Source organism: Alexandromys fortis, unplaced genomic scaffold, assembly GCF_014885135.2.
Source record: "Alexandromys fortis isolate MF-2015 unplaced genomic scaffold, M_Fortis_MF-2015_v1.1 scaffold_284, whole genome shotgun sequence".
NCBI classification, from domain to species: domain Eukaryota; kingdom Metazoa; phylum Chordata; class Mammalia; order Rodentia; family Cricetidae; genus Alexandromys; species Alexandromys fortis.
Genome location: NW_026068160.1, coordinates 878,158 through 904,407, shown reverse-complemented (window position 1 = coordinate 904,407; position 26,250 = coordinate 878,158). Strand labels below are relative to the sequence as shown.

General features: G+C 56.6%; 2 protein-coding genes across 9 annotated transcripts in view; one reads left to right on the top strand and one right to left on the bottom strand.

The window, feature by feature from the left end:
- The first annotated feature begins 4,403 nt into the window (after positions 1–4,403).
- Positions 4,404–11,590, top strand: Comp (cartilage oligomeric matrix protein). Of its 2 annotated transcripts, none has more exons than XM_050127698.1 (19): positions 4,404–4,486; positions 4,716–4,801; positions 5,138–5,189; positions 5,525–5,694; positions 6,466–6,603; positions 6,771–6,845; positions 6,926–7,084; positions 7,167–7,271; positions 7,356–7,463; positions 7,791–7,950; positions 8,392–8,510; positions 8,592–8,644; positions 8,727–8,908; positions 9,047–9,225; positions 9,315–9,363; positions 9,780–9,976; positions 10,778–10,950; positions 11,201–11,340; positions 11,414–11,590. In XM_050127698.1, the coding sequence occupies exons 1-19, from the start codon at positions 4,411–4,413 to the stop codon at positions 11,458–11,460; spliced, it is 2,268 nt and encodes a 755-aa protein (XP_049983655.1). In that variant the 5' UTR covers positions 4,404–4,410; the 3' UTR covers positions 11,461–11,590. The 2 variants fall into 2 exon arrangements, with proteins under 2 accessions (XP_049983655.1, XP_049983656.1); XM_050127699.1 differs by having other exon boundaries at positions 4,425–4,486; positions 4,698–4,801.
- Positions 11,591–11,847: 257 nt separating this feature from the next.
- Crtc1 (CREB regulated transcription coactivator 1) overlaps positions 11,848–26,250 on the bottom strand; it is a 55,974-nt gene continuing 41,571 nt past the window's right edge. For 4 of the 7 annotated variants that reach the window (XM_050127704.1, XM_050127703.1, XM_050127709.1 and 1 more), the window contains 6 exons: positions 22,301–22,434; positions 21,169–21,471; positions 19,373–19,474; positions 17,061–17,147; positions 16,474–16,654; positions 11,848–15,680 (listed from right to left, as the gene is read on the bottom strand). In XM_050127704.1, the coding sequence (XP_049983661.1) occupies positions 15,469–15,680; positions 16,474–16,654; positions 17,061–17,147; positions 19,373–19,474; positions 21,169–21,471; positions 22,301–22,434 (1,019 nt within the window). In that variant the 3' untranslated portion in view covers positions 11,848–15,468. The remainder of the gene's footprint in view (positions 15,681–16,473; positions 16,655–17,060; positions 17,148–19,372; positions 19,475–21,168; positions 21,472–22,300; positions 22,435–26,250) is intronic. The other 3 variants (XM_050127706.1, XM_050127707.1, XM_050127705.1) reach the window with 3 other exon arrangements.

Sequence of the window (26,250 nt, the reverse complement as noted above, 5' to 3'; positions counted from 1 at the left end):
TCTGTCCACAGCCTCACATTCAGCCCTGAGCCCTCCATGCAGTGGCCTCTGCCAGCTGACATTTCTTTGGCACCTTGCTGCCCAACCTCATGGCAGCGTCTCTTCCCCAGGCCTGGGCAGGTGCCAGGCGTAAACACAGCGGTCCCTGCTCCATTCATCAGCCAGTGAACAAGGGCTGCACTGTACAGGCACTGAGGCTGCGGCGGAGAGCAGCAGAGGACTGAGGCCTGGGGCTCCCCTCTTCAGTCCCCAGCCTACTGCAAAAACCCGGGGTAGACTTTTCTTCTGTGGCCTGTGTTTTCAGCATGGCAGGGATCCTCCCTTTCTTCCCTGCCACGGGCGGAGGTGACAAGTGTGTATCGTGCCTGGCAGCTGCTCTTAAACCAAGTTTCCCTATATGTAGCCTGGGTCCCCTGGAAGGTGCCATCCTCCTGCCTCCACCTCCTCAGTGTCAGGAGAGTAGGCATGCTCCACCAGGCCTGGCTTATGTGGTGCTGGGGATGGAGCTGAGCTACAGTCCCAGCCATTAGAATTGTATTTTAATTGTTATTTTAGTTTTTCACTCCTGCCCGGCTCCCCAGACAGGCTGTTCTGATTTCATTCTAGCTGATGATGGCCTTGAACTCCTTATCTTCCATCCTGCTCCCCCTGAGCACCGGAGTGGCCTTGAGCCAGGAGGTTTCTCGGCTTGCTTTTCTGAGGCAGAGACTCCCTGTGTAGTTGGGTTGGCCTGGAGCTGCATCCTTGTGCCTCAGTCTCCTTGGCACGGGGACCACACTCCAGCGCCACCATTCTGGACCATACAGTTTATTTTCTAACGTTTTCTCTGTGAAGTTTGTGAGAACTACAAATGTGTGCTTGATTCTGGCATTAATCCCAAAAAGTGGGGATCTTTCTTGAACTCATTTATATGTGTGTGAGCGTGCACGTCTGTATATATATGAGTCTGTGTGCGTGTGTGTGCATGCATCTGTGTATGTGTGTATGGGCGTGTGAGTGTGTGTATACATGCGTGTGTAGCACTGCAGATGAAACCTGAGCAACCGAGGTTGCTTCCTGGTTGTGCTTGGTGGTTCTTCCTCATTAGCAAGAGGCAGAGCCTCAAGACCACCCAAAGGCTCCCTCACAATGGGGAGCAGGGGACTAGTGGAGGCTCAGGCACCCCCACCCCTCCCCTCCTAATTCCCCATACTCCGGGGGGCACAAAGAGGCTGTAACACCCGCATCTCAGACCTGAGTTCTGACCAGATGTCTCTGGTCCATTCCAGCCGGGTCCTAGTGAAGTTTAGGTCTCTTGAATCAATTCTTGAAGACATAAAAATGTAGACCAAAATTTGAAATATGTGAAGAAAGAGAAAGAGTCAGGCGGTGGTGGCTAGAGAGAAACCCTGGCTCAAAAAAACTGAAAAAAGGGGCTGGAGAGATGGCTCAGTGGTTAAGAGCATTGCCTGTTCTTCCAAAGGTCCTGAGTTCAATTCCTGGCAACCACATGGTGGCTCACAACATTTTGTTACCAGACAGTGGTGGTGCACGCCTTTAATCCCAGCACTTGGGAGGCAGAGGCAGGTGGATCTCTGTGAGTTTGAGGCCAGTATGGTCTACAAGAGCTAGTTCCAGGTCAGGCTCCAAAGCTACAGAGAAACCTGTCTTGAAAAAAAAAAACTGAAAAAAGAAAGGAAGGAAGGAAGGAAGGAAGGAAGGAAGGAAGGAAGGAAGGAAGCCTGGCGGTAGTAGTGCACACCTATAATTCGCCCCCACGCCGGGAGACAGAGGCAGGCAGATCTTGAGCCAGTTCCAGAACAGCCATGGCTACACAGAGAAACCCTGTCTCAAAAAAGAAAAAAAAATTCAGATGAGGGCAGGCAAGATGTCTCAGGAGATAAAGGCGCCTGGAGAAGCCTGAGGACCCGGTTCCGCCCCTGCTGGCTTTTCTCTGACCTCTACATAACACAGTATGGTGCACAATAGCGTGATAGGTGTGTGCGTGTGCGCGCGTGCGTGCGTGTGTGCGTGTGTGATCAGTATTGATGGTGCCTGAGCCTTGAATGACGTGGTGCTGTCTTTAATCTGAGGCAAGTCTGGGGCGAGAAGGGTGGAAAGAAGGCAGAGCCTGCTGAAGGCCTAGGCAGACACGGGCCTCAGACACTGGCTTCTTGACCCCTTATTATGGAGTGTAGATCTGGCTGGGCTGTGGAAATGGCCAAGTGAACCTCCCCCTTGTTGCCTTGATGGATTCCCCAGACCCAGCCTGTGGCTGGGCAGCCAACAAACTTTCCCCCTGGGCGGTGGCCTGCAGTTGGCGCCACAGTCTCCTGGCCCAGCAGGCGTCAGTCAGAAAGGGCCCCTGGGGCTCCAACAGCAGGCCTCACCTGGCCCTGATCCTGGAACCACTCAGCCTGGATGTCGGGAAGGGCAACTGGCCTGGGTTCATGAGTTCCAGAATATCACAGCTATTGCCTGGCTGGGGCCAGAACTGAGCCTGGATTCATGAGGGAAGGGCTGTGTGTGTGCGTGGGTGGGTCTGGGGTTGTGTGTGTATATGTATAGGGTTGTGCTTATATATGGTGTTGTGTGTGCATGTATGCACTTATTTTTGGATTTTTTTTTTTTTTTTTTTGAGACAGGGTTTCTCTGTGTAGCTTTGGAGCCTGTCCTGGAACTAGCTCTCAGTAGACCAGGCTGGCCTCGAACTCACAGAGATCCTCCTGCCTCTGCCTCTGGGATTAAAGGCGTGCGCCACCACTGCCGGCTTGTGTGCATTTGAAACATTCTCTGCACAGACTCAAGGTTACAGAAGCAGGCCCACTGAGGATTTCCACAGGCTATCTCTCATCCCAATGTCTGCTGTGCTTGGAAGAGTGGAAGAGGGACACAGGCTCAAGGTCCCAGGGAGACACCTGCGGAGTGAGGCCAGGGTTAGGGGTCTCTGCCCGGTGGAATTTAGGCTGTCCTTTGAGCTCCCCTCCCCATCAGTCCTGACTGTCTCCCACATGGTCCAGCGCCCCAGCTCTGCCTGCCTTGCTCCACACTTGTTGGGCTGCCATGTGCTCCCGTGTCAGAGGCTCAAGCACTCAGGTTCACCAGCAGTGGTGGTTTCTTGAGAATTCCAGCACTGGCCAGCAGAAGCAGCCCCAGGTGTGCTGGAAGCCAAAGAAAACAGGAGGTAGCCCAGCCAGGCAGGGAGTGTGCTTCTCAGAACATGGTCACCCCCAGCCTCCCTCTGCCGGGCTGTTCTCCCTCCTCCCACTCTGTGTCCCTATTGCCTTCCAAAGACAAGTTGGGCCTCAAGACGTTGGCACTGCCCTTTGCTAGCCTCCCTCCCCCCAGTCTGACGCCCTGGGGGGCTTTTCTCTGGCAGTCCAAGCTCATTCCTGCTGAGGACCCCCGACACCTCTGAGTGACAGTGTATCCCAGGCTGCCTCTGGCAGGGTGGGAACTGTTGTCTTCCTGTGTCCCCACTAGCTACCTAGCAGGGAACTTGACTCACGATGGGCACAGCTTTATGTAACACAGATCTAGATACACATCCTCCAACACCCCCTCACTGGAGCTAAGCACCACTGATCTAAGGCCCTTTTTAGTCTTTGTCCCTGAGCCACCTCCTCCAGGAAGCCCCCTATGACTTCTTATTGGAACAACAAGTCTTTCTGGGACTCTGGTTTGGCTCACAGTGGCCCCAGATGGATCAGTCCCTTCCCCTGATCCCAGCTTCTGTGTAACAGACTGAGCCGGGTCTTCTGGGAGAAGTTCCTGGACCCTGAGGTGACTGGCCCAGGAAGGAGGATTTTTCAGTTCCCAGCCATTTTTCTTTTTGTGACTGGCTGTCTCCCCAGTGGCTGGGGGGCAAAGCTGGGTACAGAACCCCAGGGAAGCAGAGGTTCCCTTCCCTACCCCATTGTTTCCTCGACAGTGCAAAAGGGGAAACTGAGGCACAGTCACCGTTTCCTGGTGATTCTGTTTCTTTGGAGGTACTGGGACTGGAATCAGGATATTGTACTCTCAAAAGTCCCTGCAGACGCCCGCTGAGCCACGCCCACGGGGGGGTTGCAGGGTTCAGAAATGTGGACTGTAAGAACCTGAGTGTGTTGGTTCGGACTTTTCTATCACCTGTGACTCCAAATGTCATATGAGAGGGGCAGATAGATACTGTCCCGATGGTGAATGGGAGTGCGAGAGGGGAGCCCCACTTGACTCCCTCAGGTTCATCCCTCTTTCTCCTTAGACCCCATCATGTCCTGATCAGTCGAGGGTCATTCCGCGGGGCCGTGGGGCGCGGCCCTGAATGCAGAGCCCGGCCTGTTTACATTGTGGCGGGCTCTGGGCAGGGCCGCGGGGGCTGTCCCGGGCCGGGCGCGGGAATAAATAGGGCGCGGGCTCAAGGACGCCGACAGCAGCTGCAGCTCCGTCGTCATGGGCCCCACCGCCTGCGTTCTAGTGCTCGTCCTGGCTGCCATGCGTGCGACCGGACAGGGCCAGATCCCCCTGGGTAAAGCGGCTAAGTGGGAGGTGTGGGTGGGCAGGAGGCCTCCAAGCTCGCGGTTCCCCCTCCTCGGAGCTTGGGGTCCGCTCTCCAAAGGCTGGGCTAATAAATAAGGCGGCGGGTGGAGCTGGAGCAGCGGGGTGGGTTTGGAGGGCCCCGGAGATGGTGATGGATGATGGTTGGCGAGGGATGATGGGGTGGTTGCGTCGCCCATCAGTGGCCCCTGCGGATGCAGGTGGAGACCTGGCCCCACAAATGCTGCGAGAACTTCAGGAGACCAACGCGGCGCTGCAGGACGTGAGGGAGCTGTTGAGACAGCAGGTAAGGGGGCAGAGAGGGAGACAGTGTGGGGAAAAACAGGGACAGAGGACCCAGCGCAGTGACGGGGCGGAGAACAGAGAGGGGACAGAAAAGGATAGACAGGGAGACAGTGCAGGGAAAGAGAAACAGCGAACAACAGAATGGGCAAAAGTGTAGGACAGAGTGGACAGGGGCGCGGGACAGCGCGCGGGGATCAGAGCCAGGGAGACAGGATCCAGAAGGGGCTAGTGCAAAGGGAGTTGTGGGCACCAGGCTTCCCAGGGAGGTGATCGTGGGAGGAGGAGGACCACGAAGGGGCGCACAGGGAAGCTTCCTGCTGACCTCCTTCATCCGCAGGTCAAGGAGATCACGTTCCTGAAGAATACGGTGATGGAATGTGACGCCTGCGGTGAGCACTTCCGGGGCCGAGGACCAGAGGAGGGGTGGGGAAACAGGAGAAAAGAAGGAAGAGGGGTAGGGAAGGAGGATTGCGGGGACGCCAGAGGTGCGAGCAGACCCGGGACTGCGTGGAGCTAAGAGGACATGCAGCGGCAGCGCGCACGCGCGAGCATGCCCCGCCCCAGTGGGCTAAAATGAGCCCACCCGAGGGGCGTGGTCATGAACGGCTCCACCCTGGGCGAAGAAAGCTAGTCTTGTAGGCGCTGCCCGAAAAGCTTCTCCCCTGGGTGTGGTTCGGAGAGGCTCCTCCCCCCGAGCATGGCCTAATTACTCGGGTCTCCAAAGGGATGCAGTCCGCGCGCACTCCTGGCCTGAGCATGCGGCCGGTATCGCTCTGCGCTCCGAGCTCCTGCTTCCCCGGCGTGGTCTGCACGGAGACGGCGAACGGCGCGCGCTGCGGCCCCTGCCCTCCCGGCTACACTGGCAACGGCTCGCACTGCACCGACGTTAATGAGGTGCGCGGGCTACCCACACCCCTGCCGTCCTGACGCTACCCGGGTCGACCCCACCACAAACTCCTTCCATCCCGACGACCCCTTTATCCACCGAGGGTGTCCTCCCGCCCCTAACCCGGGGCGCAAATCCAGAAGACTTCACATCTACCCAGGAAGCTCCACCCAGGCTAACTCCATCACTGTCCAAGACGCATGCCCTGACCACGCCTTCTGCACCTACTAACGCCCACCCCGACGACTCCTTGGACGCTGTGGGTGGCTCTCCCCAACCATCCTCCTCACCACTGGGTCTCGCTCGCCCCGACCACTCGTCCACTTTAGAAAGTCGCCCTCCTCATACACCTGGCAATCGCTGCCGCTGCCGTGCCGGCACACCCCGTCGGCCACTTCCTCCCTCGGCTGGGGATGCTCGCACTCCAAATTCATTTCCTCACCCCTAAGGGGTCACAACCCCATGTCCATCAAGGCAAACTCGTCTGCGACCCATGGGATCTCCATCCCGTGTGACCCCCTTCCCCAAGAACCGGCTGATGGCCCTGGCTGGAAACCAATCGATCGGGTGGTGGTGGCGCACGCCTTTAACCCCAGCTTTCTTTGAGTTCGAGGCCAGCCTGGTCTACATGGTGTGTTCCAGGGCAGCCAGGGCTATGCAGAGACACTGTCTCCAATAAAACAGAACAAACAAACCCGTGTCCAGATCCGGGAAGCCCCAAGGAGCGGCTCTCGAGGTTCACCTTAGGGCCTCTAATTTTATGTGCTGCTTCCTCACAGTGCAACGCTCACCCCTGTTTCCCGCGTGTGCGGTGCGTCAATACCAGCCCTGGCTTCCACTGCGATGTCTGTCCGCCTGGGTACAGCGGCCCCACCCACGAGGGCGTGGGGCTGGCCTTCGCCAAGACCAACAAACAGGTTATGAGAGCATAAACCCGACGTTTTTGGCAGGAGGGAATGGAAGGCATTTTGTCCAGAAACCTCGGTCCACATCCTCATTCCAGCGAGGAAGTCCCTGAAGTCAGGGCGGACAGACAGGTCCTGGGTGAAACGTGTGTCGTCTGACAGTGGTCTCCGTCTCCCAGGTTTGCACGGATATTAACGAGTGTGAGACCGGGCAACACAATTGCGTCCCAAACTCCGTGTGTGTCAACACCCGGGTAAGGAAGGCAGGGATGATGAGAATGACGCCAGTGAGGCGCGGGTGGGTGCCCCGTTGACTAACCGCGCCTGTGTACAGGGCTCCTTCCAGTGTGGCCCCTGCCAACCCGGCTTCGTGGGTAACCAGACGTCAGGCTGCCAGCGGCGTGGGCAGCGCTTCTGTCCCGATCGGTCACCCAGCCCGTGCCATGAGAAAGCGGACTGCGTCCTGGAGCGCGACGGTTCGACGTCATGCGTGGTGAGTGAGGGCGCACAGGTCGTGGAGGAGGGGTCCCCGGGCTCAGGCGTGCGTGGACATTAACACCGACTGCCCTGCGCAGTGTGCCATCGGCTGGGCCGGCAACGGGCTCCTCTGCGGCCGCGACACGGACCTGGACGGTTTCCCGGACGAGAAGCTGCGCTGCTCAGAGCGCCAGTGCCGCAAGGTGGGTGTGACCTGGAGGGCGTGACCTGGAGGGCGTGGTGAGTCCAGATAGACACGCCCCCTCACTCGGCGTATCGCTCCCCAGGATAACTGCGTGACCGTGCCCAACTCGGGGCAGGAGGACGTGGACCGCGACGGCATCGGAGACGCTTGCGACCCGGACGCAGACGGGGATGGAATCCCCAATGAGCAGGTAAATGCGAGAGGGCCGTGGACGGTGTTTGGGGACGGCTTGACCTCTAGTTGGTTGTCCAGCTTCCGACGGAGGGGCGGGACCTACTTGGAGATGCACAGGTCTGGGAAGTGGTTTTTGTTTCTTTTTCTTTTAAATTAATTAATTAGCTCGTGTGTGTGTGTGTGTGTGTGTGTGTGTGTGTCCACTCACCAGTGTGACACTTGCAGGAAACGGTTCTCTCCTTACACTGAGTAAGCTCCGGGGAAATTGAACTAAAGCTATCAGCCAATTGGGAGGCGATCTGTGTCCCCCCCCCCCCCCGACTTCACTTGCCCTGTCTTCTAGGACAACTGCCCGCTGGTTCGAAACCCAGACCAGCGCAACTCGGACAGCGATAAGTGGGGAGATGCTTGTGATAACTGCGGGTCCCAGAAGAATGATGACCAGAAAGATACAGACCAGGATGGCCGGGGCGATGCCTGCGACGACGACATTGATGGCGACCGTGAGCATGGCTGGGGAGTCGAGGGGGGGCCCATCTCTCAGTGGCAGTGCTTGAATGCTTGGAAGATGAATGGTGACCCACCCTGATGTGGCTAAAGTCAACAGAGGGAAGCCTGAAACCAGGGTTGCGAGATGGCTAGAGTATCTCTGTTTAGCCCTGGCTATTCTAGAACTCACTATATAGACCTGGCTGGCCTTAACTCAGGGAGTGCCAAAGCAAACAACATTTTTATTACATTTTAATCTATCATTTCTGTGTACACGCACCTGTGTGCATGCATGTATGTGCATGAGGGCCATGGCACACATGTGGAGGTCAGAGGGCGACCTGCATTGCAGGAGTGGGTTCTCTCTCAGGTGCCAGGCCTGACCCATGCTGTTCTGACCCTGTCCTAACCTGGCCTTTCTCGGGATCCAGCCTTATTTCATTGATCTATCTCAGGAATAAAAAATGTAGCTGACAACTGTCCCAGGGTGCCCAACGCTGACCAGCGTGACAGCGATGATGATGGCGTTGGGGATGCCTGTGACAACTGTCCCCAGAGAGACAACCCGGATCAGGTATGCCACTTCCTAGGGGAGCCTTCCTGCCAAGGGCAGCCGGGGGTTCTCGGCCCTGACTGACTCTTGACCCCACTGCAGAGAGATGTGGATCACGACTTTGTGGGTGATGCCTGTGACAGCGACCAGGACCAGTAAGTAGCCCTTGAGATGGTCGCGGCTGAGTGGTGCATGACATCCCCTCCCAGGGTCCCATCGTCCACTCCTTCACTCTAGGGATGGGGACGGACACCAGGATTCCTGGGACAACTGCTTCACAGTGCCCAACAGCGCCCAGCAGGACTCGGACCATGATGGCCAGGGCGATGCCTGTGATGACGATGACGACAATGACGGAGTCCCTGACGACCAGGACAACTGCCGCCTGGTGCCCAACTCAGGCCAGGAGGACAGTGACAGTAAGGGCAGTGAGGGTGTAGTCACTAGCTGATGTGGGCCTGGTCAGTAACAGGTGTGGGTGTGGCCGGCATCTCGTGTGTGGAGGGAGCGGCCTGAACTGAGCCCACAGTGGCAGCTCGTGTCCCACCTCCTTTCAGGGGATGGCGTGGGTGACGCGTGTCAGGGCGACTTTGACGCTGACAAGGTCGTAGACAAGATCGACGTGTGCCCCGAGAATGCGGAGGTTACTCTCACCGACTTCAGGGCCTTCCAGACCGTTGTGCTGGATCCCGAGGGGGACGCGCAGATTGATCCCAACTGGGTGGTGCTCAATCAGGTGCGGCCAGGGGCCATGGTGGCTGTTTAAGGAAGCCAAGGAGCCCCTCAGCGCCGGCCTGAGACTCTTCCTTGTTCCGACCTCCCCAGGGAATGGAGATCGTGCAGACGATGAACAGTGACCCTGGCCTAGCTGTGGGTGAGACGGGGCGGGGCAGGGCGGGGCAGGATCATGGGGGCGTGGCCACAGAGCAGGACCTGTCAGCCTAGTCTTGGGAAGGGTAGAGAAGAGGGGAGACAGAGAGGTGAGGACAGATGGCAGGTTGCTGGAGTGGCCATAGGTGGGTTTCCATGTTGGTTGGTCTGGACCCGGGAAGGGTGGGGTTGCTGCTGTGCGTAGGGTCTTGAGGGCATGGCCTTGTGAGGAAGTGGTCTTGGGCGGCCTAGCCCTTGAGCCAGGGGGGATTTGGAATGCTTTTGGATATGGCCAATGGTATGCTGGGGGTGGGGCCTTATCAGAAAACTAGGTTGGAAGTGAACCTAGTTTTCTGGAGGAACTGGGTGTCCAGAGCAAGCAAGTTTTGGGAGGCCCCATTTCTCTCTCCCCTTCTACAGGGTACACAGCCTTCAATGGCGTAGACTTCGAGGGCACATTCCATGTGAACACGGTCACTGATGATGACTACGCTGGCTTCATCTTCGGCTACCAGGATAGCTCGAGTTTCTACGTGGTCATGTGGAAACAGATGGAACAGACATACTGGCAGGCCAACCCCTTCCGGGCGGTGGCCGAACCAGGGATCCAGCTCAAGGTGCTTGCTGCGCTGCGCCCTCTTGGTCCCCGCACCCCCCCACTATCCTTTCCCAAAGCCTTCACAGCCTTCCAGCATTGTCCCACAGCCCTCAAGGTCACTACCCTTATTCTCCCCCAACCATTGCCACACAAGCCCGTGAATCCTCCTGCAGGAGGGCTGGGAAAGAAGCCCCTGCAGTCCAAGCACGGGGACTGGAGTTTGTATTCCCCAGAACCCACACAAATACTGGGTCTGCATGGCGGCCCACCTGTAATTCCAGCCTGAAAGGTAGAGACGCGCCCAGAGTAAGCTGGTTCGCGAGGCTAATCAGACTGGGGAGCCCCAGGCTTCACTACAGACCCTGCTCTATTGAACAAGGTGGCAAACTCTTGGGGATGGATATGACACTAACTCCCGGCCGCACCTCCATGTGCATACACCACATATATACAGTATGCAGTGAAAAACTGAAGATATATCCTGCCTCAGGAAGGAAGGGAACTAGTGAGTGAGTGAGTGAGTGAGTGAGAGAGAGAGAGAGAGTGAGAGAGAGAGAGAGAGAGAGAGAGAGAGAGAGGGAGGAGAGCGCACTCCCTTAGGAGCACCTCGTGTACCTTTCAGCCCAAACCTTCACAGAACCCGAGTTTTCCCTGGCCACTGCATATTCCTCCTGCAGTCACCCGCAACAGGTGTGCAGGTTCTCTAGACGCCAGCTTATCCCAGCAGGCACCTGTAACCTACAAGCCAGCAAACCTAGAGGGGCCGCAGGGTGCCCTGTGCTTCCAGTCCAGAGACTGCAGACTCCCCTCCCTGTGACAGGCAGTCAAGTCCTCCACGGGTCCTGGGGAACAGCTCCGCAATGCACTGTGGCACACGGGGGACACAGCATCCCAGGTGCGGCTGCTGTGGAAGGATCCTCGCAATGTGGGCTGGAAGGATAAGACATCCTACCGCTGGTTCCTGCAGCACCGGCCTCAAGTTGGCTACATCAGGTGGGGACTGCCCTGCAGTGGGTGAGCTGCACTGGGGATGCCCCGTTTTGTGGTGGTTCTAGAAGAAATGGGCTCCATCTGCAGCATAGGCAGATGGTCCTGACTGGAACTGACAGGACCCCAGCACCTTTGTACAGGGCACCTAACACATTCTTACAGGGAAAACTGAGGCAGGCTCTCCTGCTCCTGTTGTGACACCAGTGATGAAGGGGGTGAGCACGGGAACCCCACCTCACTGTTCCCCTCACAGGGTGCGGTTCTATGAGGGTCCTGAGCTAGTGGCTGACAGCAACGTGGTGCTGGACACGGCCATGCGTGGTGGTCGCCTGGGCGTCTTCTGCTTTTCCCAAGAGAACATCATCTGGGCTAACCTGCGCTACCGCTGCAATGGTGAGCTGGGGCCAGCAGGCAGGACCCGAAAGGCTCCAGGAGGCATTCTCACCCGCTGTCTTTCAATCTACAGATACACTCCCTGAGGACTACGGGAATCACCAGCTGCAGAGGGCCTAGGGAACTCACGTGGGCACCGCTGCCTGATGAACTGTGGTAGCCTGAGCTACAGGTGTCTGTGGGTCTGGCATCGCTCTGGAGGGGTGCCTGGCCTGGGAAGGAAAGGCTAATAAAGTATAAATGCGGGGGACTGGGGGCTCTGGTTTCTGCTGCAGGAGGCTCACTCTGTGAACGGCCCCCAGGGAGGCCCAGATCTGTACTCTGGTCATTCAGATAATCACTACAGATGCTGACACCCCTGGTATGATCAGACGGGCATTCCAAGTTTGAAGAACCCCAAAGTCACTGAATGGCTCAGTGGGGGCTGTGCAAGGAGCTCAGGCCTGTGTGGGGCTCAGACACAGAAGAACAAGGCATCCAGGATGGAGGAGGAAAAGAGGGAGAGGCCCAGACGAAAACATTGGGTTTTTATTACATTTCATTACAAAGGGCGCAAAAATACAAAGAAGCGTCTGCGCCAGAAGGTGGGGTGGGCAGCCGTGCGTGCCCTGAGCAACCTGACCCCCAACTGCAGTGTCCATGTGTGTAGTTCACAGACATCCACAGCGGCAGAGTGCGCATGCTGGGGGCGGAGCCAGCGTGGGCACAGGGAGGGGGTGGGACCAGCCATTTGCATATATCAGAGGGGCTGCCCAGCCCAAGGCATTCTGTTTCCTACTATGGGGTGAGATAGCCTGAGAACCAAAGCTGGCCTCATGTCCCCTGTGTGATCAGTTGGACCTTGGTCACCCTGGGATTCTAGAGCCCCAAGAGATGGGGTGAGCCCCTACTACATGTGACGGATCTACAGCCCCAGGGAAAGGCTGAGTCCAGAAGGTGCCGCTGTCCCCACCTTGCCCAGAGAGTTGGGCCCCTGAGCCCAACGAGTTTGAAAAAGCAATGGAAGGGGACCCCTTGCCATTGGGAGTACCCCAGCACCCAGGCTTGAGAGGGCACAGGTCCTTCCACCTTCTGCCCCAATGGGGAGACACAGCTATGACCAATGGGGTGGTGAGCATTTGTGCCACACTGAGGGCCATGCCTGAGACAGCAGTGATCAGGGGCTCCAAGTCATCCACCAGGAGATTCCTGAAGGAAGTAGGAACCCCAGGGGACAAGGAGAAAGGGTATAAAAAGGACCAGGAACCACCACACTTGAGGCAGGCCTTGGGGTCTGGAAAAGGTCGTGTCTTCCTCCAACTGTTCGGACCACACACCGACTCTGCCCCATGATGCCCTCACCTGGACACTTCTTGAGGGACAACAGGCAGGGCCTAGGGCACAAATATAATCTGACCCAACTGACCCACACCTGTGCCGCAGTTCCACCAGGACCCTGATCCCACCAGCCCTCTCCACCTGTGGCTCTATTGGGCACAGAAACTTTCTAAGGAAAAACAGAAAACCCAGGATGCCGTGAACCAATCCCATGACCATGGTGGTCAGCACTGCCACAGGTGGCTGCCTCTATACCTGCTGCCTGTTCTTGTCCTGCACCAGGCCCACTGTGACAGCTGCCAGCCATCCTGGCATGCTGGGGGTGGCGTGTGGGTCTCGCTAGGGCCCCTGTAAGAGTCTTCCAAAGAGCTCAAGGCCAGGCTAAGTATGCAATGAACTTGAGAGCTTTCCCTGGCATTGAACGGTGCCACAGAGAAGGGACATGGACAGGACCTGTTGCTGGAGGGGACAGAAACAGGCTGGGTAGAGCTGCCTCCTCTGTCTGGAGGCCTGTGGGTGGACAACTACTGCCCCAGGGGCTGAAACGGTGAGGTAAATTGAGGCATCTGAGCATAGTGCTCCACTTTGTTCTGAAATGGAGAAATGGGTCAGACCGGCCTCATGGCTGAGGCTCAGCTGAAGATGGCACATGGCTGAGGTCTGCGGGGAAAGGCCAGGTGTCCAAACCTGTCCTGAGAAAGCATGGATGTGGGCAGAGATCTATGTACATGTTGTGGGGATTCCAGGATAGCTGCTCCCAACAAAGTTAAATGGGTCAGTATGTCATGTCACCAGCTGGGGGTCCCCGCAGCCCTGACTCGGGATGGCTTGGCAATACTAGGCAAGATAACTGACATCTAGAAAGCAAAGACTACCCCAGGGGTACCACTGCCACCGAGCCTCTAGGCCCAGGGTGGGGGAAGAGTGAGCCCATCCAGAACACGCAGGCACCTAACCCCTGGCTGGGGCCCCATCACCCCATCAAGGAACTTGGCAATGAACCAAGTCATGCTAACATAGCTACATGCATAGTCCTGGCTGCGGGGTGTTGAAAACGAGGCCACAAACGTGGGGGAGTCATGGGGCCATGTCCCTCCTGCCCCAGCTGAGAACCTGAAAGGCCAGTGACTGGCTCCTGGAAGTCGGGCCTTGCCTGACAACTGCCTCTGGCTCTCTACCTTGCTAAGGCTGTTTGTTCAGGCTTCTCCACCTGGGGAGAATCAGACTCCAAGCATGTGCACCTTCTGTCTTAAGACAGGGTCTCACATAGCTCAGGCAGGTGAAAGACAAGCACGCACCATGCATGCTTCCCTAGGAGGATGATGGTGATATCCCTGCTATTCCCTCCCAGCACGCACCATGGTGACAGGTGAACCGGACAAACCAATGCCATGTCCCCAAGTCCATGGGAACGGGGTGGGGCACGGTGATGGAGGGGCAGCGGCTTTCTCATGCAGGCAGTCACAGAGTGGCTTGGGGAAAGACACACACAGTTCCCGTGCTCCCCAAGCCCCCAGCATGGGCAATAGGCGAAATCACCGAGAAACAAGCAAAAGGCGTGGCCCTGGTGGATAAAGGCAAGTTGTAACTCAAGGTCGTGGGGAATCAGAGTGGCCCACAAAAGACAAGCCAGGCCCACAGCTCCCAACACAGACTGTTAGCATAGAGATGTGGCGACCAGCTGACTACTGAGGCCTGGCTGTACCTTGGGGAGGCTCAGAGGAAATGCGTTCCTCTGAAACGAAAGTCAAGACCTGTTCCTAGGAGTCTGTTCTGTGGTTCTTACAGACAGTTTTGTCACCAGGACCTTGTATCCAGTCCCCTCCTTGCCCATCCAGCTCTTTGGAGTGGAGACTAAGTGCAGCTGAGTGACATCTGGGTGAGCAGCCAGGCAGCCCGGCTTGAAAAAAAAAGGTCAAGATGGGACTGGGGCTAACACGTGCCAAACGTTAATACAAACTCAAGGAAAAGCAAAACCCACAGGGTTGCTGTCGCCTGAGCCCCAGTTCCTAAGCAGCAGTAAGAACCAATCACGGGACTGGGAAGGAAGGATGAAAATGGGCAGGCAGCCTGTGACCCTCCGTCTGCCCTGTATTGCAATGCTGGGCATTGTCTGGCAGTAGGCAAAGGGTGCTTGAAAGAGGGTGGAGGGGACACTGGCTGCTTCAGTGGGCTCTGACCACGCCACGTTTGACCACAGGTCGACTGTCAGGCTCCAAGAGCACTCAGGAATATGAAAGGCCGCCATCCAATAGTGTTTATTCTGCTCCGGGTCTGTCCCTTTGCTCTGCTGTCTTTGCCCTGGGCATGGTGAGCATGCGTGACCTGACCAGGACTGGGGGTGATGGCAGAGGAGGGGCAGGGATGAAGAGAGGCAGTGACAGCTGAGAACAGTTGAATGGACGGTGCACCTTAGCCTCTGGGGCACTCCCACGCTCAGGCCCCAGCCCCCTGTGCAGCACATCTGGGAGTGAGTGACACTTTGGGTATCTTGGAAGTGGACCACTGATGAGGGCCTCATCATCCCCGACGAGGGGCCAGGGAGAGAGCGTGGGGAAAGTCCATGGGGGCCAGGCACTCACAGTCCCTGTGATCAGCCTGGCTGCAGCTGGACGGATAGATGGACAGATAGCTGGCCTGGCATCAGGGAGGTGAACAACCAGGGTAGTGGCTGGCAGGGGGTGCTGGGCAGCATCGCAAGCTCAGAACCACAAGCTTGGCCATTGGCAAAGGAGGACGGAACATCGCCATCCCCAGGTTTGGAGCGGCGCTGTCGGGGACTGACCAGCAGTGGGTGGCAAGCACGGCCACTCACAGGCGGTCCATTCGGAAGGTGTCCTCGGTGGCCGGGTCAGCTAGGACCATGTCAGGGTCATTCAACATATGAAGTCCGTCCAGGGTCAGAGGGTCGATCTTCAGTTCATCCAGTGGGAACTGATGGTCTGAGTCAAAGCCAACATCACTGACACCTGCCAGTGTGCTGCTCAGGTCCTTAGAGAGGCTGGGGGGGGACTCTCCTGTCACTGTGGGGGGGACAAATGATAAGGCTTAGCCTTGGCTCCAGGGAACCAGACACCTCCCACCAGTGTGGGGGGCAGCTTACCCCAGAGAAAGCTCTGCAGGGGCATCAGAACAGCTAAGGTGTTCATGATGGGGTAGACACTGGCACTGGTGCACACAACCTCAGGTGGTCCAGTCCTGAGTACAGGTTGAGACCAGACCTACAACACCACGGCAATGTCTGCCTGAAGGATACACCCTTCTGACTCACGGTCTGAGGTGTATGGCTACTCCCTGGAGGCTCAGCTCTTTACCGTCAGGGCTGTGCCTGCCCAGTTTCCGGGCCTGGAGACTCACAGCCATCCTTTCTTGGCTGGTGGATGGGTCTATCTAACCAGAACCCACCCTTCAAGCTGCAGGGGTCCTGAGGATAAAGCCCACAGGATGGGGGGACACTATCCCCAACAGACCCAGATCACACAGAAAGCAGTCCCTTCTTCAGGGACCATAAGAGAACAGGAGGTAGATAAGGGAGACTTGGGGTGGGCTGGCCACTGGGCTAGATGGAGTGAGGTTTGGCTACAATGCTCTGTGGGATGGATAGGCCTGTCCCCTGGATATGGGTGTGGGGACTGCCAGCAAAGGACAGAGTACTGGGCTGAAGTGTGACCAGCTTGGTCCTAAACAGAAGGCCCCGTGCATGGCAACTCTCCCTGGCTGAAGATGAGAACTGGAACCCAGTGCAGTGTGAGGAGAGGGAACAGAGTGTACTGTGGGGAGACAGCTGGGGTGGCAGCGTGGGCTGAGGACACACACCCGTGAGGATGATGTCGGGGATCCCGCCGTGGCCCGTGTAGCTGAGCTGCTGTGGGTCCTGCAGGCCTCCATGGCTCCCACTCAGACCCATCATGGCGGCCTGGGCGTAGTTGAGTGTGGAGCCCGGGCTGTACAGGCTGCTGGGGCTGATGGCGTTCTCCAGCATGTTGAACTGCTCCAGCTACGCAGGGATCAGGAGAGGCTGTGAGGACGATGAACCGGGACAGTTCCTCCCACCCACGGCCCTACTGGCATGGTGATGGATGGATGATGGACTCGAAGCCACTGAATCCTCCCAGGCTTCCCCTCCGGCAGAGCCCTTCCCGCCACTGCCACGGGACAGTCAGGAGGGGCTCCTGCAGCCCACACCAAGGACATGCCTGCCCTTCCTCCCGTGCCCTCAAACTCTACCCTGCAGGGTTCACAGAGGTCAGGGAGATGTGGACAAGTCACCCTTGCCAGGGCATTCGCTTTCACAGCCTGGCAGCAGGACAGGGGGCAGAGCAGTGAAGCCTAGGATGGTGCACAGGTCTCTGTGAGGCCTGGCCCTGCTGTGGCATGGCCCATAGGCCTGGGTACCCGCTCACCTGGCGGGACAGAGCATTGGCCTGCCTGGCTGTCATCTGCTGCTCATAGTACGCGTCCCCAAACACGCTGCCCAGGGTGGACGTGTGCTGTGGACAGAAAAGAGCCCTGCTGTGGTTGCAGCCTGAGACCCAGGGGCGGGAGTGGGGGTTCATGACATCTGTGCTTCCCACAGCCCCTGGGTGGGATGAGACCTCTGGAGCCTTCTAGAGGGTGGGGTTAACTGTCATTTAGCTTGTGATTCTTAGGGGCTGTGCCCTGATGCTGGGGTGCAGGCCCTCTGGCAGCACTGCCCTAACCCTGGGTATGGGGAACAGCACTTCCTTCTTAGAGGAAGCAGGAACTGTGGGGTTCCTGAAGCTGAGGACAGACAGTGTGTGCATTTGTGTTTGGGATGCAGTATGTTCTTGGGGAAACATGGAAATGGCACAGGACACAGTCAGGGACAAGCCAATGCCTAGGGCTGCCTCCAAGGGCTGTTTGACTGTGACACCCTGGGCTCTGTGGGGTGCATTCCTATGACACTTGCCTTTCAGTCACGGCTAGCTGGACTTTCAGGACCAGGCAGAAGGACAGGGGCCTTTAGGACCATAGGACCGTCAGAAGAGAGCTCCTGTGGGCTACACCAAGGACATGCCCTGGAGCTGGGTGGCCGTAAATGTGGCTAAGTCACACCCAAGGCACCTAGAGTTATAGCTATCACGAGCCTGACAGGTCACCCATTTTCTCCTCTGTGACTGAGTGGCCCAAAGAAGCCACCAGACCCAGGCCTTCCTGAATGTGCTGAGCAGTGCAGACACCAATGAGATCCTAAGAGACAGTGTCCACGGGCTGCCGGCTCAGTGTGAGCTTCGTCTAGGGTGCGTTCAGGATCCGGTTCCTGGAGGAGACAGATGTCTCATGACAGGCCCTGCTGCCCAAGTCCCAGAGCCTCAGCAGTAGCTGAGGATTTCACTTAAGAGGGGGCTGGGCATACTTCTGAGATGGTGGCTAATTCTGTCCCAGAGCATTGTGAGGCTACCCTTGAAGTAAGCAACTCAGGGTAGGGCTTCAATTCTAGCAGGAACCAGGCCTGGGTGAATAAACACGGCACCGTGCTCAGAGGGGACACAGCCAAGGCCCAGTGGCCTGCCTAAGGCAACCCAACAGGAAGCCATATGTGGTCTAGCCTAGGCACCTCTGGGTTCTGGAAGAACCTTTTGCCTCTGCAGTCTCCACTAGAGTCAAATTCCCCAAGAGTCCTGGCCTCACTAGCAGAAGGCACCTGTTTTCCACATGAGTGAGCGACAGGCACACAGGCTGAACAACAGGACTAGGACAGCCTGCTCCCTCTGGGACAAAGAACGTCCCACACTGTTCTCAGAGAGGTGTGCAGCGGACTGCAGGCTCCTCCTCTGTCCTACCTGCTGCTGTCGAGCCCCAGAGCTCAGCGAGAGTGGACTGGTGCTGACTGAAGCAGGTGGATGGCCACCACTGGGGACCTCACAGCCTCATCTTTGACTGGTGCTCTGTCTGGTGCTCCTTCTGGTTCTAGCCTGGAAGGAACCTACTGCCCCTGTACTGGGGCTGAGGAGACTTCAGTGCCTGGGGCGTTACAAAGGACAATACAACTGTTTCTGCCTGGTGGCATTTTAGGGTGGGGTGGCCCCCGGGATGGTGAGCCCAACAGATGTTCTGAACAGAATGTGGGCCCAATGAGACTGAGCCACACCTCAACCCGGAACAGGGAACCAGGCTGTGAGGAGTGGAGGGTGCTTTCTTAGGCTGATCTGGGCCTGCAGGGCCAGGGCATCTGGGATGTGCTGCTCACTGGATCTGGGCTGTTGTGCTGACGTGCACTGACACGCTGAGGCAGGAGGATTCAGAGTTTGAGGTCACTTGGGCTACACAGTGAATGAGGGACAGCCTGGGCTACATAAGACCTTGTCTCAAAACCACAACCCAAGTAAAACGAAGGCCATATCAGCTAAGTGTGGTTACATACAGTCTGCTGTATCAACAGCTGAACCCAGGGGTGGAGGGAGAGGCCGAGCAGCTCCCAGACTGGCTGTGCCTCGACAGGCTGCCCCTTGACCTTCACAGGCCTCTGAGTCACACAGTGGGGCTGTTCTGGCATCCCAAGGACCTTTGCGCCATGGTTATCAACGGTGTGACAACCTTCTGTGCCCTGTCCTGTGTCCTGCCCCCTTGGCGTAGGAGGCCTACCTGGTGGGTGCACAGCCCGGGCAGATGGCATGAAGCGGGTGACAGCACAGGAGAGCACTTGGCACATGGGAGAGGGGAGGTGGCACAGGGCCAGGGGAGGGGCCCTTACTTGCGGGGAACTTCCAGGGGAGAAGCCTTGATTGGAGACTGGAGAGGTGGGAGACTGGTTGGCGGGTGAGCCTGCGCTCGTGCGGTACTGCAGAGACGGGGCCTGTGATGACAGACAGGCAGGGTTCGCTGACTCCTGCACTGGCCCAACAAACCCCGGCCTGATGCCTGGACCCTCAACAATGGATGCCACGTGGCTGTCAGTGGTCCTGAGAATCCACCGTGAGCTCTGAGGTGGAGGATCTGACTGATGCAGCTTCCCGAGGGCGCACGGACCCCACCTGGAGCCCACAGCAGGGACTCCTGTCAGATGCAAAACCCTTGCACACCCACCTGACACAGTTGTACATCCATATGGTAATCCACACACTCCTATAAGCACACCACATAAACACATATACGAACGACACTCACCTGAATACCTCCACTCAATACACACACTCCATTCATGAACACATATAAAACATCCACAAATACATTTGCACACACTTCCCACCTACACCCCTACAAACACTCTTGCACACATCACAGCATTCACTATTTACATGAACACATATGTGTGTGCACATCCATGGATATGTCTCAGCATCTACAACACTATGCCTGCACATCTAGAATGTGCACAGACACACATTGCACACCTGCTGCATGAACCCCAGTGTGCTGGAATTCACACATGTACATACCCACACAAACCCCCACCCCATACATTGGACGGAACAGCAGCTTCACAGGCGGGGATGGTCTTCTGCCCCTATCCCCTTGGCAGCCCGTCCTGGCAACCCCCCTGTGTCCGCAGCAACACACTGGGTTAAACAAAACTGCAGTGAGCACATGACATGAGATACAATCCTACAGGTCATACCCTCTGACTGCTCAAGGCATCCTCAGAGGCAGGTTGTACAGGGGCAGGGCCTGAATTCTGACCACACTCCAGCCTGGAGGCTGCGAGCATTCACACAGCTTTCTGGGTCTCTTACTCTCAGCCTCCCCAGAGTATTTAGTGGCCTGGGTAAGCAGGCTGGGGAGGGTCAAGCCTAGACGGGTGTAGAGGAAGGGCGCTCAACCAGCAGGATAGTCATGGTGGGACCAGCTTGGACGATATGGAGAACCCCATGAGCTGCGAGGCCACTTAGGTCCACTGTCCCTGGAGGCCAGAAGTCCCTGGGGTGAGGGCCAAGCTTTGCTGATTTTCCTTGTCTGGCTCGAGCACAGTGCCACCCCCAGTCCTGAATGGATACTTCCATCTGGGCCCCCTCGGCAGGTTCCCTGTGAGGTTCAGAGCCACTTGGTGGCACAGCCTCCTACAGCAGCCAGGACTGAAGTGGAAAATGGGAAAAGCTCAGTGTTCCCAAATAGGTCTTCCCATACGGCCGAACAGAGGGACCCATCACCCCCATACTCATCAAGGAACAGAGGTCAGGGGTTAAAGGGGTTCAGCTTAGCACCTGTCTGTCTCTTCAACCTGAATTTGGAGCCCATGATCTCCCTCCTGCTGGGGCCTCTCAGTGCAACCCTTGACTTGCCGCAGCAAGAGGGCAGCTGAGAGTGGGGTCTGGAATCAGTGACTGTTTGTACCTCCATTTTCCAGCTATACACTGTAACTGCTCAGCTTAGACAATGCAAGCAGTGAGTCCTACTGAGTGCCCAGGGACCCCCTCAGGCTCACCCTGAGTGCCCAGGGACCCCCTCAGGCTCACCCTCTGAGTGCCCAGGGACCCCCTCAGGCTCGCCCTCTGAGTGCCCAGGGACCCTCTCAGGCTCACCCTGAGTGCCCAGGGACCCTCTCAGGCTTACCGAGGTGGCGTCGATCCCCATAGGTGACTGGCCGGGGTTCTCTGCAGGAGACTGGGGGAGAGTGGACGGGACAGTGACCGAGAGCGGTGGCAGCTGGGGCCCTCTTGTCAGGCTGGCACTGGGCAGCAGTGGGCCACCCTGGGGGAGGCCCACGGACACCTGTGGGGGTGGTGGCTGCTGCTGTGACACAGGCGGAGGAGGAGGTGGAGGCTGGGGCTGTGGGGGAGGCTGCTGAGAACCAGCCTGGGTGAAGAAGGCATAGGACAGCTGTTGTTCCAGGGACAGGGTGTCCATGGCCACGGCCTGTAGCAGAAGACAAGGATGAGACGCTGGATCCTCGGTGCCGGCAGTGGCAAGGGGGGAGCTCTATGGGTCTTATCCCAATAGCCTGTTCTCCCTAGAGCAAGGACACCACACTCAGTGAGAGAGGCCCTGGGCAGGGGTGCACACTTGCCATCCAGCACTCGGGGGCCGAGGTAGGGGGATCACTCTAAGCTGCTCTTTCTGCCCAGGAACCCAGATGCCTGCTGATGGCCCTCACACCACTCCAAGAGTGGTGACAGAGGAGATGGGAACAGAGGATGATTAATGCAAGGTCATTCTCAGTCCCTCAGGTTACATAAACCTTGTTTCAAAAACAAACAAAAATACTCCAAAATAAATACTGAATTATGGCTAGCTGTGGTGGTGCACACCTTTAATCCCAACACTCGGGGTAGAGCCAAGTGGATTTCTCTTAAGTTTGAGGCCAGCCTGGTCTACAGAGTGAGTTCCAGGACATGTCCAGGCCAGTCATGGCAATATATACAGTAAGACCCTGTCTCAAAAAAGCAAAACCAACCAACAAAAAACTCACTGGTCTGAACAGCTTCTCCCGGCAGCTCTGTTGATGAGCGGCACAGACTGCTGGCGTGGACTTGAGTGCTGGCTGCTTTTGCAGAAAACCCACATGCCAGCCCACAGTCACCTCTAATTCCAGTCCAAGGGACCTGATGCACATGACACATACATGCACCCACAAGCACACACACAAATAAACTGCTAACAACAGAACCATGATCCAGATCCTACAGTCCAGGGGTAAGGGAGGAGCTGGGAATTTCCATCTTCCCCACCCACTTCGCCCTCGCACCTGAGTGATGGGTGACAGCGGGGACAGGGTGGGTGACACCTGCTGGGCCTGCTGCCGCCTGGCCTCTGTGCTCAGGGACAGCGGGCTGATGACTGCTGGCCGGTGCTGTGGAGAAGAGCTGGGGGTGCTCACACCTACAAAGGAAGAAGGGCGCTAAGGAGAGGCGGTCACATGGGCACAGCCCGCTTGTGGTGATACCCAGGATGGGCCTCTGACAATCAGCACTAGCCCCATGTAACCAATCAGAACCTGTCTTGGGATCTTGGACATTATCCCTGGGAGTGCTGCCCATCAGAGCCCTGTCAACCTCTGGTGACAGGGACAGTGGTTATGTCCTGGCTTTAGAAGGTAATGTCCTGGGCTGCAGAGATGGCTCAGAGGTTAAGAGCATTGCCTGCTCTTCCAAAGGGCCTGAGTTCAATTCCCAGCAACCACATGGTGGCTCACAGCCATCTGTAATTGAGTCTGGTGCCCTCTTCTGGCCTGCAGACATACAGAATATTGCATACATAATAAATATTAAAAAAGAAGATAATGTCCTTCCCTACTGGTGCATATCTGTATCTATTAAGATTTATTTACTTATTTAATGTGTGAGTGTTTCCCCAAATGTATGTCTGTGTGTGCTCAATGACGGTGGAGGACAAGAGGGCCTCAGATTTCCTACAGTTGTGAATGGCTGTGGGTGCTGGGAACTAAACCTAGGTCCTCTGCAACGGCAACACTTGTTGTAATTGCTGAGCCATCTCTCCAGTCCCTTGCTTGTTTGTTTTGTCTTTCAAGACAGGGTTTCTCTATGTATATCCCTAGCTGTCCTGGAACTTGCTCTGTAGACCAGGCTGTCCTCAAACTCAGAGACCCACCTGCCTCTGCTTCTCAAGTGCTGGGATTGAAGGTGTGTGCCACCACTGCCGGGCCTCTTTTTATATTTTCATTTTTTTCTTTTGAGATAGGGTTTTGTGTAGCTCAAGCTCGTCTCAAGCTGGCTATGTAGTGAGAATGACCTGGAACTCCTGAGCCCTCTGTCTCCATCTCCTGAGATGCTGTTTTTGTTTTAGCAGGGACTGGACCCAGGGGCTCTGTGCATGGGAGGCAGCACTGTCAACTGAGCTTCAAACTACTACTGCTTAATACAGGGGTATCCTGGAACTCACTAGGTAGTCCAGGCTAGCTCTGGCCTCAGAGCAATTCTCCTGCCCATCTCTCAGGCCTGTGTCACCACAGCCCATCTACCTTTTTGGCTTTGTTCAAACCTGGCAATTCCATCCTTAGGGTTTCTATAATGCCAGGGCCCTTCCAAGCGTGTTCTCTCCTGCCAAGGTACCTCTCAACAACCTAGCAGGCTCCATCCACATCCTTTGACACCTTCAGCACGATGGAGCTCCCCACACCCCTTACCAAGGCTGCTTGAACTGAAACCAGACTCCTCACTCTGCCCCAGCCCTGCCCTGCAGTGACATGCCTGCACCTGCCAGGGCTTCTGCAGGCCTCTCAGCCCCTGAATTCTGAGGTGATGAGGGACCTGGGTGAGATCAAGGACACAGGCCCCTTTGATGACAGGGGAACCCCGAGGACCAGCAGATGTTAACAGCGCCCTCAGGCGGTCACTGTGAGGCCCTAGTGAGGGTTTGAGCACAGGGAGGGCTAGGCACCATTAGAGCAGGTAAGATCAGGGCCTGCCTACCCTGGCACCTGATCCACCCTGCTCCTGAAGTCGGGTGGGTGGGAGCACAGCAGCACTCCCAGGAGAGATGAAAGGACAAAAGGGCCTTTGTGCCCTAGGCAGGTGCCTGTGGGCAGCCGGCACTTTTCCTGGGATCCCAGGGGTCATTGCTTCTACCCAGCACTGGAGTGGGTGGGGGTGGCAGAACTGGGTGCTGTCTGGGAGGCCAGGGTTCTAGGCTGCTGCCTTATTCTGAGTGACAGCCCCTCCAGTGTCAGATCGGAGCACATGCGGGGCCGGAGGCAGGAGCTCTGTGAGAAGAGATGGCTCAGTGCACTGGCTGCTCTTGTCGGGAGCACCCACACAGGCTCACAAACATCTGTCACTCCAGTCCCAGGGGACCCTACGGCCTCCTCTGACCTCCAAGAGCACCAGTCACATGTGGTACAGAGACATGCAGACAGGCAAAATACTCACATACAACCCCCCCCCAAAAAAAAGTAGACGTGGAAGGCTGGGACTTGACTGCTAAGAGGGGCTTGTAGCTCAGCCAGCAGACGGCTTGCCTAGAACACACAGGCTCTGCTTTAGTCCCTAGTGCCACAGACACCAGAGTGGGGAATGCCTGCACCCCACACGTGGGAGCTGGAGGCAGGAGGATTAGGGCTTTGAGGGCATGCCCGAGTACACTGCAAGCTCTAGCCTAGTCTGGGCCACAGGACACCCTATCTCCAAAAAAACACAACAACTGGCCGGGTGGTGGTGGCGCACACCTTTAATCCCAGCACTGTCTCAACTCCCCCACCCCATTTTTTAAAATGCTGCTTGTGTGGGGCGTGTGTATGTGCGAGTGGGTGGCTGTGGGGGCTGAAAGGGACTGAACACAGGTCTTCAGGCTTGGTTCGCCTGCCTTTGCCTAGCTCACCATCCCCAAGGCTTTATCCTTTTTTTAAAAAATATTTATTTATTATGTATACAATATTCTGTCTGTATGCATGTCTGCAGGCCAGAAGAGGGCACCAGACCCCATTACAGATGATTGTGAGCCACCATGTGGTTGCCAGGAATTGAACTCAGGACCTTTGGAAGAGCAGGCAATGCTCTTAACCACTGAGCCATCTCTCCAGCCCCTCCTTTTTTTTTTTAACGTATTATCTTTTATTTTTATTTTATGTGCGTCGGTGTTTTTCAACAGGAAGCAGGAAGTCACAGACAGTTCTGAGCTGCCATGTGGGGTACTGGGAATTGAACCTGGGTCCCCTGGAAGTAACAGCCAGTGCTCTTAACTCCTGAGCCATCTCTCAGGAGTTTTTTTTTTTTTTTTTTGATTTTTTATTTATTTACTTTGAGACAGGGTCTCAATGTGCAGCCCTGCCTGGCCTAGGACTCCCTATGTAGTCCAGGCTGGCCTTGAACTCACAGAGATCCACCTGCCTCTGTCTGCCCAGTGCTGGAATTAAAGACGTATTTCATCATACCTGCCCCTCGGCTGGATTTTTAAAAACAAATTCAAAGTAATAAACATGAGCGCACACACGTGTGCACATGCATACACACATACACATACACTCACACACACATTGTGGGCTACAGAAATCACACTGTCAGCTGGTATGTTTAGCCCTGGCCTTCTGGTCATGAACACAAGGGCATTTTTAATCCTTGCCTAAGCACTAAACCCAGAGAGGCCAGATGGGCAGGCAAACCACATGGGCACCCTGCTGGCGGGTTCTTCTTCCCAGCTTGGATCACCTATGGAGCAGAGCCACCTGGAGAAGTCTGGGCAGGGGAAGGGAGGGCAGGCTGGCCAGGTGGCAGTGGCCTGGCCCTGGCATGCAAGCCCTGCTGGTGGGGCCCTGCAGGCCTCTACAGTATAGCCAGCAGTGTGTACTGGTCTGCAGACAAGGTGGAGACTGTCTGTGTGCCAGGGTCTGGCTCAATTTAAAAGTGCCCAGAAAACAAAGTCCTTGTGAAGGGGAGAGGCTGGCTCGTAACCACACATGGCACATATTACTGGGCAGGGTTGGCCAACCCAGTGGGCCAGCAACAATATCACACAAGCCATTCCCTGTGCTTGTTTACACTGACATGGAGGCAGTGGTGGAGAGCCCTGGAGCAGGAGGGGAGGGAGAAGAGCGAAGAGCATGGCGGCCCTCCCTGTGCCGTGGGCCTCGCAGCTGGGCACTTACAGGCACATGACCAGGCTGTGAAGACTCCACAGCTGACACTGAGGGTCCTGTTCTTGAGACCTTGGAAGCCTAGGAAAGGGCCCGGTGGTGGTGTGTGT